The 18,417-nt window shown below is 46.1% G+C and overlaps 1 protein-coding gene across 3 annotated transcripts in view; it reads left to right on the plus strand.

The window, feature by feature from the left end:
• The window catches only part of Apba1 (amyloid beta precursor protein binding family A member 1), a 207,773-nt gene that overhangs the window by 168,872 nt on the left and 20,484 nt on the right, over positions 1-18,417 (plus strand). For all 3 annotated transcript variants that reach the window (XM_031389964.1, XM_031389963.1, XM_031389962.1), the window contains exons 3-5: positions 3,093-3,188; positions 6,515-6,554; positions 8,095-8,240. In XM_031389964.1, coding sequence (XP_031245824.1) covers positions 3,093-3,188; positions 6,515-6,554; positions 8,095-8,240 — 282 coding nt within the window. The remainder of the gene's footprint in view (positions 1-3,092; positions 3,189-6,514; positions 6,555-8,094; positions 8,241-18,417) is intronic.

Below are 18,417 nucleotides of genomic sequence, written 5' to 3' on the forward strand. Positions count from 1 at the left end.
CCCATGAAAGAGACTTCCAGGGCTCTCAGGCTATGAGTGGGAGCAGCTGGACCTGATGTGGAACCATAGACTGGGCCTGGGCCTGGGCCTGGGCCTGGGCCTGGGCCTGGGCCTTCCTTGGCTCCACAAGATGATCACATGGGTACTAGCATCTATGGCGCATACACCCAGCTTTCCAGTGTTCATTTTGTGAATTATCTAATCACATTTGCCTCCTACCCTTGGTCTCATTTGCCTGAGTTCAATACCCAGAGACTCTAGCACAAATCTGCCTCGATGACACTTCCTATTTCCTCTTATAGGTCACTGGCCAAAGTTTGCCTCTGATGTGTTCTTTGAAAGCAGGCATTTGAATACCTTTGTTTCAGCCTTGTAAGAGCTGGGTATGTTTGAAGGTGCTTGTGCGTGTTTGCCTTGGTCAGCAAGTGGCAAATTTGTAGCTGTGTGTCAAAAGAACTTCACCTGGGGCCCAAGTTAGAGTCTATACAGGAAAAATAGATTTCTAGAGCTCAAGATGAGCAATGAATGTTCTACACAGAGAAGCAGAGGGACACTACATCAGAGAAGGACTCACCACTGACCACTAAAAGACATCATCCCAAGGAGGTAGTAGGCAGCCTCGCTTCATTTCTCCTTTCAGTGCAGGATGGAAGCAGTCTAATTAGTCATTTGTCCATGCCTCCCTTTGCTAAATACCTAACTACTTGGAAGACCTAAGCCTAGGCTCCTGTATGATAATGGAGACAGGACCCCTACTGCTTAAGAGCACTTGAGGACTCGGTACACACATAAACAAAGTTTTTGTTTGTTTGTTTGTTTGTTTGTTTGTTTTGGTTTTTTCAAGACAGGGTTTCTCTGTGTAGTCCTGGCTGTCCTGAAACTCACTCTGTAGACCAGGCTGGCCTCGAACTCAGAAATCCGCCTGCCTCTGCCTCCCAAGTCCTGGGATTAAAGGCTTGCGCCACCACCGCCTGGCAACAAGTTTTAATACAAACGACAGCATATGTCACAGGGGGAGAGATGAGCTGTGGCTGGCATCTCGGCCCCATGAGAGGCATGTTTCTGAACTGAGCATTGAATGTAGTGGGAGATGAAGGAAGCTGTGGGTGGAGGAAACATCTGAGCCTGTGCACAGCCCAAAGGTGCCTGGGAGAAGTGGGCCCCTGATAAGGTCAGTGTGAGTCCATAAAAGCTTTTATCAGGGGAATGACTCACGTCCTCCTCTTCCCTAACACTAATCACACCTACATTATTCTGTGTCCCACCTCCCTGCCCACTGTCTAGCTAGCCTGTCTTCCCACACCACAGAAGGACAGTCCGGTGGTAAGAAATCTTTTTGTAGAACGTTTGGAGTAGAAAATCAAGAAATGGGAAATACGGAGCTGTCTCTCAGGTAGTTCCCTGTCCATGGCCCTGAAAGTAAGCAGTTCAAGAAAACTCGACTGCCCCAGCTTCCCTCACTCTGCAGGTACCTTAAAGGCTTTGGGACAGAGAAAATTTCTTAGGGGAAAGGAATCAAGCCACTAATATCAAAAGAAGATTTTTCAGCGTGAAAACCTAGGAGATTTACAGCATTCAATTCTCATGCTTCCTTACCTTAGTTTTGAGTCGGCCAGACAGTGCTAACTCAGTGAGCACCCAGCAGCTCTCCTGGGCGTGGACTGGAAAGTTATTCATGCTTCCTTTGAAAGGCATGCAAGGCTGCTTTAATGTGGCCAGGGGCCATAGAGCCTAGGATCCTTTATATCTGCTGTCACGTTATGCTTGTCTTGGCTTGCAGGACAGATGTGGGGACAGATGTCTCAGTGTCACCATGTAAGGGGCTCACGGACCCTCGTCTTCCTGTGTAGAATCAAGTGGTCGTATGACCAGAGACTGGTGTCTCATAACCTCTTAGCTTAATCGTGTGTTACACGATGTCATCTTTTTGGTGTTCCCGTTTTTCTTGTAATTCAGACATTTTGGAAAAGTTTTCCCCTAAGTTTAGATAATGCCCACAGAGGTTCTCTTGTCTGTTAGCATGTCCTGTCCCTGCCACCAGCACCACCCTGATGTTTGTGAAACACTCTCCCTTCCTGTGCAAAGATATTTTACTGACCTCTCTGTGCCTTAACGTCCCCAAAAGAGCCAGCTGCAAAAAGTCAGGTGTGCGCAAGCGTTACTTTCGTTTGCCCAGGATTTGTCTTCCTGGCTCCCACTCTGGACACATCTTGGGAGAACACACCCTATATGGTTTTTCTCATGGTATATGTGGGCTCTCAGATGTCACCCACAGCCTCGGTGTATCACTATGGTAACCATCTCTGAGGCCCACTTGAAAATGCCCCTCATCTCCCAAGATTCCAGGAGCTCACAGAACTTTCTGGTATTGGGCGGGGTGTGTCTCCAGGCTTATATGTGTCCCATCGCTTGCTTTTTTGGTCATTCATTCAGCACATACTTAACGGGGTACTACTGTGTTCTACGCGCAAACCCAAGTGTTTTGTTCAGGGCTTGTACCTGCCCTACAGAGGCACCACCACACCAACAGGGAGGGACCTCGCCACCCAGACCTGTTTATCTAAGCCTTGTTTTCAAGCCTGACTTTTGACAGAGGGTTTCTAAACCATGCTGACATGGTCCAAACAGTGTGGTTTGAATGTTAAATTTTCAGCAGCCCACAAATTAAGAGACAACGTGCAGACATGTGAGCAGAGAAGAGCACAATGGGTAATTTCAGTTTTCAGTTTTCCATTCAGGTCATCTTGGGCAGGTGACATTCAAACATTTGTATTCTAAGTATCTAACTTTCACTAAGAAAAAAATTAACATATTGTATAATCCCCTTAAGGCTTTAAGTTTGATGCCTACGGTAAGTCTGTATTTTCTTTAAAATATTAGCCTGAGGGAAGAAAAAGTCTGGAAGCTGTAAAACTCCTTTGAAGAGGTGGAGTTGAAAGCTCGCATGGCCAGGCCTGCTCAGTTGCGGTTGGCAATTCTTCTTGCCAAAAAGGCTTCTCCCCCTGCAGTCCTCTCTGGGCAGTTCTGCTCTGTGACTTGATGCCACTGCCCTCAGATCCTCACTGCTGTCTGTCCCTCTTGCTGTGTTCCAGTCTCCGTCTCCTGGCAGTTCCTCACCCCTGGGTGCTGAGTCATCAAGCATACCCCTTCATCCCGGCGACCCCACGGAAGCCTCCACAAATAAAGAGGTAAGTGCCATCTTCATGTCGCATGCCAGTTGTGCTTCACTCCCCATAATGCTTTATTGTTTTCACCTCTGCCCACCCTGATGGAAACCACCCTGAAGAGAAGTATTTCTTCTCTGCTGCTGTGTGCCTGCCATTTGTCAATGAAAGCCATGGTTCATCTGTCCAGTTCGGTAGTCTCAGGCCACAGAGTTGAATATGAGAATTCACATTCCTTGGACATACCACTTGCACTCCAGTGTTCAGTGCCATCTGCAGCTGGTTACAGAACTTTTGTATTCCAGGAAGTTCCATTGGACATTGGACCATAGTTATCCACCAGCATCTTTTCTAGAACATTCTGTGATGAAGGAATGGCCCACTTCTGTGTTAGCTAGCCTATGGTGCCCAGAGAGCCCTTGAAACATGGCCAGTAGGACTGGGGAACTTAAGTTCTCATTTTAATCATAGACTAGGGGCTACTCAACAAGGAGGCTCTAGGTTGTCCCCTGAGGACAAGTTGCCCTACTCACAGGGGACACACTGAACCCAAACACAGTTCTGAAGTGACAAGATGTGGCCAAGATTTCTGGGCTTGAAAGGGGCAGGTGTTTTTCCCTGAGTCGAGCTCCTGCCCCCATTAGGACCCAGTGTTCTCCTATCCCAAGGTGATGGGTACTGCTTAGTGGGGTCCACACCCAGTGGATAGTTCCCTACACCATGACTGTATGTGGGTACATGTCAGTCCAGCAGTAGATGCCCCTTCACCAGCCCTGAGGAGATGTGGCGAAGAGGTGTGTCTCACGCTTCCTCTCTGTGCTAACAATTCTATGTTGAATCAACCGGGAAATCAAAGCATTATCTTAACCCGAGTAACAGACTGTGTAAGGTGTGCTACTTATAGTTTTTATTAAAGTTTTCTTTAGGTGATACTAACATTAGACTAGAAATATGTTTTGTCCCCTGGTCTATTCAGACTCTGCCTCTGGAGCCTGGATGACGGGGCCTGGTTTCTGCCAGCCCCTCTTGCCATTATTTGACACCCTAGTCACCTAGCATGGATGGGTATGAGGGAGCGGTGACTGCTGCCGGCCTAGCAACACTAACAGAGGGTATAAGTTATCAGTCGTTTGCGGTGTTCCAGGCACCAGGCTGAGCAAGTCATAGGCTGTGTCTCTTAGGAGCCTTTGGCTCTGGTAGGTGATGTCACTGTCCTCACATGTGAGTTCTGAAACTTAGACCTTGGATACCTTAGCTGAGGCTACACTGCTCAGCCACGGTTTGAATCCAGAAGTCCTGTAGGGCTCTAAACAGAGTTCCTGTGACCCCTGAAAAACCTTGAAGTCTCTGCTTCAGTTTCTCCTGTCATTTTTGTCTTATCTGAGAAAGGATAGGTTGCTATATACCCAAGGTTGTCCTTGAATTCACAATCCTCTTGCCTCTTTCTGTCCAGTGCTGGAATTACAGGTGTTTCCACCACATCCAGCCTAGCTTTCATGTATTAAATGCAACTTTATTAATGCTTTCTAAGGGTGACTGATGTTCATCTCAGTCTGCACGTGAGAAGGCACATCTAAGCAGGAGTCTGAATATTGAGCTTTCAATTATGCATCGGCTGTAGCAAGCAAGGTGGATGTTGTTGGTCTCCCAGTTCCTACAAGGCTTGACCCGTGGTTCTGCATATCTTTAGAAATAATGATGGATGGAAATATTCATTGTATGCAATAGAGATCCTTTCATTTTACAAAGCTGTCTTTTAAGTATTACCCCAGAAATGAAATTGATCGTGAGGTAGCAAATGGAGCGTGAGCGAATGTACCAGTCACCTACCATCATCTCTCTAAAGTAATTCTTTTGTAGCTTCTGCTAAATCAGGTTTTAGCATTCAGAGAAGTGTCCTAGTAGCCCAAGAACAAAGATACCTGGAGACTAAGCTGTTTGGATGAAGCTAAGTGACTTCTCATTATCCTAGAACATTGAGAACAAGAGCAGGGAGATGGATGGGAAATGAAGCCTTTGACCCCTGTGAAGAACTTAGCTGCTTCTGCCCAGCATGAGGTCTCCTTGCCTCATATACCGTGCAGTTTTCCACAAATGCATAGCAGCTAGGAGCTTCAGTCGTTGTACCCAAGAGACCCAATTTCTTTGGTGAGAGGTGCCGATTCATCCCAGTGAGCACGTTTGCAGGGGCCTGCCCAAAGCTACCTCATGTGGTATGCCATGCAATTAGTGTAGAATTCCTGTTATTGTTCTGAATGATGAGATGCTCCAGTTTTCCACATAAAACAATTAGCATGCCATGTCAGAATCCTCTGCATGTTAAAAGTGACACCCTGGTCCTCACCCACAGCTGGCTCATCTAACCCATCAGGTACCCCAGAGCATGCCGTCATCTAATGGACCAGCGTACCAAACAAATGTCTGTCTCCAAAAAGCATATGCTGGAATGATCATGTGCCCGCGTGGTAAATCTTTGGAAATGAACATCTAAGCCACGTGAACCCTACCTTTTGCCCACCTTAGGTGCTTGTTTTTGAACATGAGCTGCCCTCGGATGCCCCACACATTTCAGCTACAGGCTCTGTTACCTCTGAAACAGAAATGAGTTCCCTGCTCTTCCCTCATGCTGAGCTGTTTCTGGCATGTGTGCCTCCAAAGGAGCCTATGGCAAGCTTTGCCCCTCGGCTCGCTGGCATGTAAACTTCCACCCCAGCCAGGTTCTAGGTGTCCAGCTCATCCCATCCAGCAGAGCTGTTAGGGCTGACCTCTGACATGAGCTGGCACTTAAAAATCAAGAACCAATAGTGTTTTTCACTTGCTCTTTCATTCTTGTTCTAAGGAAACACATAAATCCATGATTTATAGAATGGAAATTTCCAACCTAAATGAACCAGTGGGAGATAAAAAGGTGTTAAGAGTGTGTTTTCCTTTCAGAAGCTTCTCTTGTATCAGGGACCTAAAGAAAACGTGCCAGGGAGTCCAACGTCCAGAGCATACAGCCATTTTATTGACGAATTTAGTACTGCATAGTTTTCCACACTGAGTACATTCTTAAAGCATAAAGTACAGTCTTTATTGCTGATTATTCATTTTTAAAGCTGGTAAGCACCTCTGAACTGTAGGGTATTTTGATCACTGCAAACTTCAGCGAGCCATTCTGGGTCTTAGGTAACCTTCATAGTAAATACATATATTTGTCCACACTTCATTCTCTCTAATGAAAACTGGTCGATAGCTGGTTAACTAATGCCACCGGTGATGTATTTCTTTTTTATGTTGCATGGACACTTGTGCTAATGTATATTTAATCATGCTCTGCCCCCTTTGAAAATTCTTTGTCTTAATTACAGTCAAGAAAAAGCTTGGCTTCATTCCCGACCTACGTTGAAGGTAAGAACTGAAGAGAAAAATATTGAGTATTGGGGTCACTCATGAATCTTTTAGCATCTGTAGGCACTGGATGTAAAACAACATAGGGGAAAGACCACAAGCCTGCTAACCCTGAGTATCTTAGACTAAAATTATAGTAAAAGTGAATCCTTTGTTCTTGTCACAGACCAGGGGTAGAGGGTGGGGCGAGCCAAGTAGTAAAGCTATGCCCCAGGTATGTCATGAAGGTCCTGACGAGCTTCCCACGGCTGTGTTTTGACCATAATCCTTGTTGTTGGAAAGTGAATAGGATGCTGGGCAGTGGTGGCGCAGGCCTTTAATCCCACCACCCGGGAGGCAGAGGCAGGCGGATCTCTGTGAGTTCAAGGCCAGTCTGGTCTACAGAGTTTCAGGACAGCCAGAGCTACAGAGAGAAACCCTGTCTCAAACAAAATTAAAAAATAAAGTGAATAAGTTAAGTTTGTACCCTGGCCAGGAGTTTTTCATGGGGAGCAAACAAGGTAAGCTTGACCATTAAAAATGAAAATAAAAGTCACTCCAGACAAACCCTACAAGAGGGAAAGTAAACGGTTTCCTCTTGGAGTTATTTCATTTCTAGAACCTGAGGCTTCACAGTGGGTTATATGTTAGCCTCCTCAGAATTATCATTCAAGTCAAAGAAAATACATGTTTTACTTGTGATTAAAATGTCTGTCTTTAGTGAACTCGTTATACATAATAGTTGCTGCCGTACTTTAATTTGGGCTGTAGAGCATAGGCGATTGTTATTAAAATCAGATGCCCCTCTATTTAAAACAGAGATTTGATTTAGTAGACTGTGGAGTGAGAACAGAAAAAAATTATAATTTTCCTTGGGATTGCTCTCTACATGAAGCCAGGAGCTTCATGGTCTATCAGCAGTATTGGCAGCATGGGACCCTGGCTTTGTGGTGATGTTATCAACTTACAATGTTGGAGCTTGCTGCCATCATAGGAAAGAAATAACCCATTTCCTTCATGTATGAACTGTGATTCCTCCATCAGATTCAAAACAGGAGGAAAGTTTGAATGGGAAAAAGGAAATAGAAAGTGTCAGGAAATAGTGTTTTCCATTATTACCACTTTCTGTTCCTCTAAGCCATTCACCCAAGCAGACACATAGTTTGCAGACACATAGTTTATAGACACATGTGACAGGCATGGAAGTCAACAATGAATATAAGGTAGACCTTGTTGCCAGAGAGCTCACCCTCCAATCCCCACTACTATGTTGGGGGAATGAGGAATTATTTCACCTAAGGCCTCACACGAGAGGCCTAACAGGCAAACTGAACAGACTTCTCAGAGTCCTAAGCAACTAGGATTACAAGCCTGACTAAGAGACATTATTTACTGTTGGACTCTGATTCATATTTAAATAAATACATCATTTCTCATAGTAAATGACTCTAGGATGTCTTAGGCTAGCAGGCAGACCACATGTGTAAACAGCGAACATGGGGGTTGGCCTGTGGTACTCCCCCCATGACAACATTCACTACTGTGGACCTATGTGTTACAGTTCCTGGACCTTGTGACCCTGAAGACTTGATCGATGGAATTATTTTTGCTGCCAATTACCTTGGTTCCACTCAGCTACTCTCAGACAAAACTCCCTCCAAAAACGTGCGCATGATGCAGGCCCAGGAAGCCGTAAGCCGGATCAAGGTGAGGGGGTCTGAGCGGCCTGAGGTGGTTGGGTGGCTGGAGGCACCTGAGCAGGGCACCGTCTACCCACGGCTCTTAGAGAGCGGACTAAGACGTTGCAAGCAGGGCTTATTCCTGCCTATCTAAAAGCCCAAGCCTTTACATATAAACCCTACTCAGGTTACTCTGGAGAGTGATCCATGTGGCTGTGGACTTTGCTCTTTATGCCTCTAAGGTGAAGTCCCAGCACTGGCTTTCCACTGACAACTAGAGGACATTGATTGGAGCAGTCCTCTGTTAGGTTCTATTCAAACTGTCTCCATTCCAGAAAAATGAACGATTTGATTAAATCTTGCTTGGGTAGTCTGAAGAAGTCAGGCAAACCCTAGTTTAAACTAGTTTGAACACGGTCACTGTCCTCTTAAATTAGTTTTATCAAGAGGTAAAGGAGAAAGCCAGTCCGATACATCGAGAACCAATTTGAGTAGATTGAGCTACTCTGTGAATGCAGGGTTCCCGAGCCTCCACCATAATGCCACCTAGAGTTACAGGCATACGAGGGTAGCGGGGATGCTGGCTATGCACTCATGCTATCCAAAAGTCAGCCCGTGACGCACACTCAGAGAACCAGCAAAGTGAAAGGTTAGGATTCACCAGTTTGGGGTTTTTCCCTGGTTTCAACTAGTTAAGACAGACTCTTCTCTGTCCCCCTCCTCTGGTACCATAAAGCCTGGTGCTGGTGTGGTTATATAGAGTGGAAAGGGGCAAGAGAAGGCAGCCAGAGGCCTTTATCTGAGAAGAAAAGAGAATCCTTGAGCCCTGTCTTATGTAGGACGATGGGGTGGGATGACGGTGGAGAAAGCGAGTCCCTCACCCCTAACCACAATGGCTCAGAGGGAATAAACCAGCCAGTAGAGCCACCAGGTATCAGGAAGAGAGGATGTCAGATGTGGGGTGTCACAGGAGTGCCCTAAAGGTTAGAAGGAAAGGAAGTACACGCCTGAGAGAAACCATCTGAAAGGAGGCAAGATTTACTGTAGCTCATGGTTTCAGAGGTCTTAGCCCATGGGTGTTGGGTGTAGGCAGAAGAGCACAGGGAGCCCCACTGCTCACCTCATTGAAACAAACAGAAGAGCCACATGCCAATCCTCTCTCCAAACACTCTCGCCAGCACCAAGCTGTATACTTTCCTAACTACTTGCTGTCTCTCAGACCAATCAAGAATCAAGTAGACAAGAATAGCCATCATAAGCTCTTCTCTTCTCAAGCTAACACCCTAAATGTACCTGTTCAAGGCATAATTAATCTCCAAGTGAAGAAAACAATGAGGATATTAACTCTCCCACATCATCCCTGATACACTAGACAAACACTCAATGGTGAGCCCCTGTGAAAAACAAGTTAAACACTTCTAGCGTGTAATGACTCGGGATAAACATCGCATTCCAAAGGGGAAGAGTAGAAAAATGACTGGGAAGGACTTGAACAGCTAGACCCAACCCCAGCAGCTAACAAAACCCTGTAGCCTTCTGTCCAGCATCTGGAGGAACGTGGTGGCATAGCATGACCTTCAGAGGTCCTGGGCAGCGTCCCCTGCAGCCTGGCCAATGGTACCCCACAAGGTTTGCCTCAGAAGGCTGGAGCATTAGGACTCATATTTCCTGTTCTTGCATCTGCTTTATTGGCATCTCCATTTCACCTGTCTTCACTCTCATATACCTTGAGGGCTCCCCACAAACCAGTATCACACAGACAGCACCAGTATCCAACACTAGCCCAAGCAGTAGCTGGACCCCCTTGGGCTATGGCTACAGAGCCTCTAATGTCTGGACAGTTGAGCACAACAAAATTATTTCTATGGTAACAACTTCCTAGGCATACGTATGCATTCCGACACCCCGGCAGCCTTACATTCTCACATCACTGAACCTATGATGAATGAGATCTCACTGGTTCCTGAGGTGCCTTCAAGGCATCTTGTACTTGTAATGAAATACTTCTCATCTGCTTGGGGCTTCCTTTTTAGAAGCCATACCTTCCAAAACTCAAACTTTTCATGGACTTTAAGCAAGCTTTTCATGCCTTTCTCCCCTGCCTTTACTCCCCATCTTAACTATAAACCTGACCCAGAGCGACAGCCGTATCCATGCAATAGCCTGAACGGTGACTGTCTTACAATTCTCTCTGCCAGATTTAAACAGAACCTAACACAAAGTCTTGGCATATGGACAAAATCTAACACAAATGGCCACTAGTTCAGTTTCCAAATAAATTCCTCATTTCCATTTGAAACCCCATGAGGAGCAGCTTTTACTGTCTTGGGTGAATTATCCGAGCTCTTGCCAACAGTACCCCTTAAACCCTGGGGAGGGAATTCTGGGGATGCTAACTCCAGACTCTTCCCACAAACTGCTCATGAAGGCTCCTGAGCCTGTTACCAGGTCGTCATGAAGAGAGCGCCTCCCCTGGCACCAATTTTCTGTTCCTTTGTAAGTGGCCATGACAAGTGCTTGACAGGAAGGATCGGTTTCAGCTCACAGCTCCAGAGCCCATTGTCAGCTAAGTGTTGTCTCTGGGCTGTGGTGCAGAGCGCCATGGCAGGAGGGTGAAAAGAAGCTCTACTTACCCCTTGACAGCCACAAAGCAGACAGGCAGCGAGAGTGAGCACTTGTCTATGCTGAAAGGCTGATGAGCTACTAGCTTCCACCCACATCAGTAGGGACTAACCGTTAACAGCCAATGTGCTGCCGTTCGTTCCCGTGCTCAGGAGGCTAAGACAGGAAGGTGCCTGGGCTCCATCACAAGTCCTATCCCTAGAATAAATAAATAAGATTAAGCATATTAAGTCTGCGGCTGCCCAGTCTCCCCAGGATGGTCTGTGCTCCCCAGGATGCTCTGTGGTGTTCCCTCACCCCTCTCATCGCTTCCTCATCACGTAGCTTTCCATTGCACCTACTGCGGCAGCCTCTGAGTGTCCGTTGCTCTTGTGACCACCTCGCTTGTAAAGCAAACACTTCTCTCCCAAGCTCAGAGCCACCCTTTCATTAACTACCCATAGCACATGTAGTAAGCTGTGACTTGAAGTTACCATTGATTTGTTAGGAATTAGGATATGCGACCCAGGGAATGATTTACAGCTCCCTCATTGGTCACTGCACTGATAGCAACCTTAGTGTTGAGTCTGGCGTAACAAGTTACGTCAGGCTCCATTCCGCCACTTCATCTGTGACACACAACCTTGCCTGTGCCTTGAGGCCCCCTCCCTAATATATGTGTCTTATCTTAAAACGGGCCTCTTCCAGGAAGACAGAAAGCGGAAAGATCAGTTCTTTTAAGAGAAGCTCCTGCTACTCACAGACATGCATCTTGCCCCTGACTCCCAGCAGAGCAGCCCCAGGAAAGCAAAGTAGCAGTCTGACCCTCAGGCTTTCTGGGCTTCGTGCGTTAGTCAGTGATCCACCACGGTGACTTCCACCACTAGGACAAATACCTAAGATAAACAAAGGACGGAGCAGCATCTGTGTCGGCTCACACTTCCACGAGTGTCAGCTCACAGGCACTTGGCTGTGTTGCTTTGGGCCAGTGGTGGCTAATACAACATTAGGAAGTATGTGGTAGGAGCGGCCTGCTCCCTTCATAGTAGCCAGAAAGGAAGGAGTCATGGCCCAGATAACCCCTTCAAGGACGTGCCCCCAGTAACCTAACTCCCCTCCATTAGACCCATCTCCTAAAGGTTCCCCCACCTCCCATGGTAGCACAGGCTGGTTACCAAACCTTTACGTGGGCTTTTGGGAGAGCATTCTAGATCCATGGCACAGGAGTCGGCTACTTCCTTCTGTTTGCCTCACCCCACAGACACACTGATGCTAGAAAGTTTTCCCCATGGTCTTCCTCAGCTTGATTTAACACCTCCCAGCAAGACTTGTAGAATAAAGCATAAATCTCTTAAGAACAATAAGGTAGTTTTCAAATGGAGTCTCAATCCAAACTCCTGCAAACACCACACGTAACACTAAGTCCCTCGGATGAGTGGTCCTGTGAGCCTCCCAGCAGCTAGACAGACCACCATGGCCTGTCATAGCTTGCCTGATGACTTCCTGACAGACAGGAAGCAGCTGGGAATGGGTAGATCCATCTCTGGCTGTCACACTAACGCATGGCCTTTAGGACAGAATCGAGTGCGCTCCACATCATCCAGAACAAAGAGCCACACGTGAGAATTGTGTCAAAAACGCCAAGTCAGGGCCACTTGGGTGGTCTTTCCGGAAGAAAAGGACAGACTGACTTTAAAGGTAACTGGAGACTGCCTAGACCAGAAAACTGAGAGTCACCTTGAGGTTAGTTTCTCATTGGTTCTACCTATCGAGTCCCCCCCCCAAATCCGACTGTATTGGGGGGGTTCAGGCTTTAGTTGAGGCCCCTTTGTTTATTCACCTCCTGACAGTTTTGGACTCCAACACATGAGCATCTGTGTCTTCCCACTCCTCTTATGCCACCTAAGGAGGGCTCAGATGGTGCTCAGGGTGGGGCGGGGCACAGCATCATCTGGACAGAAAGCATCCCACATGGAGAGCAGCATCCCACATTCACCAGCTCCCTCAGCACCAGCTATACCCTGAACTGCTTTCTTGCCTCCACTGTGGGAGCTGACCGAGCGGTTTTACCTTTAAGTCCAGTTCCCTCATGAAAATCAGACCCTTTACTCTGAAGTTCCCAAGTAACCAACACCCCAAAACCCCACAGCTCAGTTAAACTTCAAATTAGATGGCGCTTTGAAAACAAGCAAGTGGCTAACAGATTGTAAATATGTTTTAAACCTGCCCAGAGCAGAGTGGATATTTGAAAACCATGCATTTATCTTTTACAAGTAAATTGAGGTAGTGTGAGGAATTTGCTATAAAGTAGTAAAATTAAATGGTTACGTGTCACTTACAGCTTATAAGTATCATTTTACTGTGTGCTTCTATGTGCTTGAAGGAACTGTTGCGTATCGATAAATGTTTCCTGCTTCATGATTCTTTTATAACCATCTAAATGCTTCTCAGAATGACTCTGTTCACAGCCTGAAGACTTTTTTCCCCTTGTAAGCAGAGATGGCTGTGTTGCCCATCTCACCTAGAAAGCAGCTAGCTGAGTTAGGAGCTGGCTCAGACCTCACAGCAGGTAGAGGACATGTATGTCCCCAGCAATTCAGTGGGCTCCGAGCATGCTCTGGAGACTCTCAGAGACTGGGGACTTGTGACCTGTCAAAAACAAGTTCTTCTAGGTCACTTGAGTGCAGTGGACAGAGTGCACAGGGCCAGGGATTTCAGTGTCTACCCAGGAAAGGAGAACGGGAAGCAGTGCTAGGTATTCATTTTTCAGTCTCTGGTGCGGTCCATACCGCCACGCCCGTGGCAATCTCTGGCCTTTCCACCTGCTTACAGTAGGCTGCTTTCTTCCCTGGTCTTCTGGCCTTATCTTCTCTCTCACTCCCCATGGGAACCCCATTTTGTTTCTCTTTCCTGTGCCTCTGTGCCATGCACGGCCAGGTGAGGGCTTTCTGGCTTTGTGGCGATTTACCCAGCAGATGCCCGCTTGAAGCCAAAGCTTCCTTTTTTCTGAGCATTCCTGCTCTGCTGGGTGGCATCCCTCCCACAGCTCTGGGCCAGGATTAGACTTATACTTGGAATTTTGAAAGTTATTTCTTCCTTTTTCTTTTTGTTTTCAAGACAAGGTTTCTCTGTGTAGCCCTGGCTGTCAAACTTGCTCTGCAGACCAGGCTGGCCTCAAACCCACAGGGATCCACCTGCCTCTGCCTCCCTAGTGCTGAGATTAAAAGTGTGCACCAACACTGTCTGGCAGTTACATTTTCTTTAAAGCCAGATTTGTTTGCAAAGAGAATTTAGATTTGTTTTTGACCACACACACATACATATACACACACACATACACACATGTGTGTGAGATTTTTGTGATAAGTGCTTTGAAGTAAAGTTTAACCAACATCCAGTATTAAACCTTAAGAAACTGGCACTCCAATAAATGAATCAGCTGTATAGCTGATGCTACAGTATGGCAAACTGAGGCATCTGGAAAAACAAAAAAATCCCTATTCTATCTACCGAGATACAGGAATAAAGCATGTCTGTACCAGCAGCAGCAGAATTAGAACTCATCTGCTGTTGCTTCCCTCACCTGTGGATCTTTGTCACTATATCTTAGAAGAACTACTGTCCTTGCAGGAAATGTACATGTACACACACACAAACACATACACACATACACACACACACACATACACACACATACACATACACACACACACACACACACACACACACACACTCACACACACACACCACCACCACCACCAGCAGCAGCAGCAGCAGCAGCAGCAGCAACCAGGAATGCATTAGAACTGTGAGTCTTAAAGTATGGTCCAGAGACCAGCAGACCAGCATTGTGCGGAAGCCTGATGGACATGTGAGCTCTGCAGCTTGATCCCAGACTTCTCAAGACAGAAGTTTAGACAATAAGGTGATACAAAGAGTCTGTATTGACAGGCTCCGGGAGAATGTGCTGTGTGTACTAGCCTGAAGGTGGCCTGTAAATTGCTCTCTGAATTCATTATGAAGCATCTTTTCTTCAGTTGCACTCCCCAGAACTCTAGTCATGCTGAGTACTTGCTACTAATAGATCTCCATCAGCAAATGAGTTTGTGAAACACACGATCTCTGGATATTTTCCAAATCTGTTTCCTCGTTACAGGCTTGGAAAATTAATTTTCTTAAGATGAATAGAAATAGATGCTCAGGATTCACTTTTTTTTTTTTTTCACAAACAAGAACTGCAAGTCAAGAGTGTGTAGCTGTGTTTTGAGCTAAGTGACTAGGTTGGAGTTCATAAACCTGAGACAACATAGTAAGAGAAACACAGCCAGGGGACAGGGAGCCTCATCTGTGCTTTGCAGAAAGAAAGGTGAAATACAGGGTCCTAACAGCCCATCCTTACAGGCACTGACAGTCCTTAGCGAAAGGAGTCTCACAGTTCTCATGGGCTTGCACCCTACCTAAGTAACCTGTAGCTTTACTGTGGGACAGAATCTCACCTGTCTATGTACTCGGGCTCTCTTTCCAATTATTTGGCCACTTTGGTGCTGGGATTACATGATGCATCACCACACCTATCTGGTTGGGGTTTGCCTTCAGAAAGTTGCTGGCATCCAAATTAGGACTACCCTATGGGTTCATTGCCCCTAATATTTCCATCTCTGAGGTCCCAGACACATTTCCACTGCCCTGGCTCAGTGTGGAAACAACCTAACTAAGCCCATCAGAGTAACTGACTTAAGCTGATGATTTGTCATGGCAGGGAACAGATGGTGACCCCTTAGGAACCAGTCATCAGATAAGCATCCCCTGAGACCCTTTGTCATGGTGAGGTGCATGAAGACTCTCACTAGCACCAGAACTGAAGGTGATTCACTCTGACACCCTGTGCCACACACACACACCTACTACTGACAGGACATGGTGGTGTTCCTGCTGCTCTGCCCACCAGAATGTGCTGAGGTAGCCTTGAACAGCTCTGTGGCTCCATCTGCCACCCACCACATATGCAGGACTAAAGAGAACATAAGGGGAACTTGACCCTGTTCCTGCCAGGCCCTATTCCTCCTTGATCATTAGAATCCAGGAGTGGAAAAGAAAGGCAAGAAGCCCCAGCCTTTATACTATCCCTGTACATGCAAGGATAGTAGGGGCTGAGGCCCCAGCCTTGGCAGGCTCTCAGAAGCTAGCAGAGGAGAGGATCACAACTGTTGCTGCTACCCCACCTATCTACTTCCTGATGTCCTCACCTTGTCTGAAAGGAAATGTAGTCAGGATAGGATATAAACACCATAGAGAGGAAGCTGTGGTTCCCATCGGCTCTCCCTGTGCAGTGTCCAAGCCAAAGCCACTGTCTGTCCACAGGACAAAGAGTTCCGCTCCCTTAACACTACTAGGACTGCTTGTACCAGAGGCCATTGCTAGTGGCAGAGCCAACATCAGTAGCTGCAAACACATAGCTGAGGGGGTGGACCCCACAGCCCCCATAGAAGGACTGGCCACACGGCATTCCACAAATTCTGCTGTTGACACTGTACTGCCCAAGCTGCTAATGTAGCCTCGAATTGTGTAGCCCACAATATCTCTCCAACTCTGACACAGCATGTATAATACCTGGTCATGAGTCATAACCAACAAAGCTACAGGAGGGCTACACTACAGGGTCCAACTGGAAATAAAGCCAGATGCCTAGCTAACTGAACCCTGAAATAAGATACACATTCAGGAGAAAGCCACTTAGGAGGCCACCTCTAAAGTAATAGTGATAGATGCAGAAAGCTCAATGTAGAGACACAAGGATTACACCATGTCCAAAGATGTCACTCTCCAGCCACAAATTCCAAAGGAATCAAAATGGTTGAAATGCCTGATAAAGAATTTTAAAATACAGACAGAAAGCAGCTCAGTGAGATCCAAGAGAATATTTTAAAGGCATCAAATGAAATTAGGAATACAGTGCAGGACAAGACTGAAAAAAAATTAAGAGCAATCGAATAGAAATCTTGGAATGAAAGAGAACCAGAAAAGATCAACAGACAAGTTCAAGGGTAAGAAATAATGATTGAATTTGAAAAGGGGGTTGACTATCCATATCAGACCCACAGAAAATCCACAGGAGGAAGAGAAGGAAGGGAAGGGAGGAATATGCACTTAGAATCTTTGAATGCCAGGGGTGATTGTATATTCCTATAATCCCAGCATACCTGTGATTCCCATACTTGGGAGGTTAATACAGGAGAATTGAGAATTGGAGGACAGACTGGGCTACATAGCAAGACTGTCTCATACAAACAAAAAAGCAAACAAAGTCTTTGTAATATTCTGTCTTAGGGTTTCCATTGCTGTGAAGAGACACCAAGACCAAGGCAGCTCTTATAAAGGACAACATTTAATTGGGGCTGGCTTACAGGTTCAGAGGTTCAGTCCACTATCAGCATGGCAGGAAGCATGGCAGTGTCCAGGCAGGCATGGTGCTGGGGGAGCTGAGAGTTCTACATCTTGTTCTGAAGGCAAACAGGGGAAGGCTGCCTTCCAGACAGCTAGGAGAAGAGTCTCAAAGCCCGCGCCCACAGTGACAACTTCCTCCAACAAGGCCACACCTCCTAAGAGTGCCACACCCTGGGCCAAGCATATTCAAACCACCACACACTTTCAGGGGAATAAATATATCATTGGTTAAGAACACAGGGAAATTATTCCATGAAACACTTATCAGAAGATTAGAGATAATCTTTGGAAAAATATGATCATCCAGGTATGAGACATCTGTAGAACCAATAACCAGAAAAGTTCTTCACCCCAGCATTATAGTCAAACTGTCAAAAGTCTAAGGAAGTAATTTTACAGTCTACAGGAGAAAAATACCACATCACTTCTACTGTACACTTATTAAAATAGGAATAGACATCTCAGCTGAAATCCTACAGTATATAGAGGAATGGAATAGCATATTCCAAGTCCTGAAACAAAGAAAATGTCAGTCAGAATTACTCTACCAAGCAAGACTACTCTTTAGAAATGGAGAAAATTAAGACCTTCCAAGATGAGCAAAAACTGATTTATGACCACTAGATCACCTAAGGGAAACCTCCTCGCTGAAATCAAAGAGATAGCTAATGTCACTAAAGCCTGTGAAAGTATAAATCCCCGTACAAGAGTAGCTATACAAAAGACAAATGGAACTAAATCAGGCATTACCTCTACAGCAGCCCAAAGCTAAGACAGGAAAAAAAAATGAAAATATCCCAACAACTAAAAGAACATTATCAGGAGCAGCAGAAATGGCTCATGGTAAAGCACTCACCACAGGGTGTGAAGACCTGAGCTGGATTCTGAGCTCCCATATGATTGTCTGTCTGTATTCCTAGCACCAGGGAAGTAGAGATAGGGTTCCAAGGGCAAGCAGGCTAGCTAGGCCAACTGAATCAATGTGCTCTGGGTTCATTTGAGAGGCCTGGCTTCAATATATAAGGTGACTAAGGAAGATGCCTAGTGTCAACCTCTGCCCTCCATCTTCACCACACAAATACATATGTGCATGCACAAAGCACATATACATGACAGGAATAAGTCCTTGCCTTTCATTAACAACCTCAGATATAAATGGG

Source organism: Mastomys coucha, unplaced genomic scaffold (assembly GCF_008632895.1).
Source record: "Mastomys coucha isolate ucsf_1 unplaced genomic scaffold, UCSF_Mcou_1 pScaffold21, whole genome shotgun sequence".
Lineage (NCBI taxonomy): Eukaryota > Metazoa > Chordata > Mammalia > Rodentia > Muridae > Mastomys > Mastomys coucha.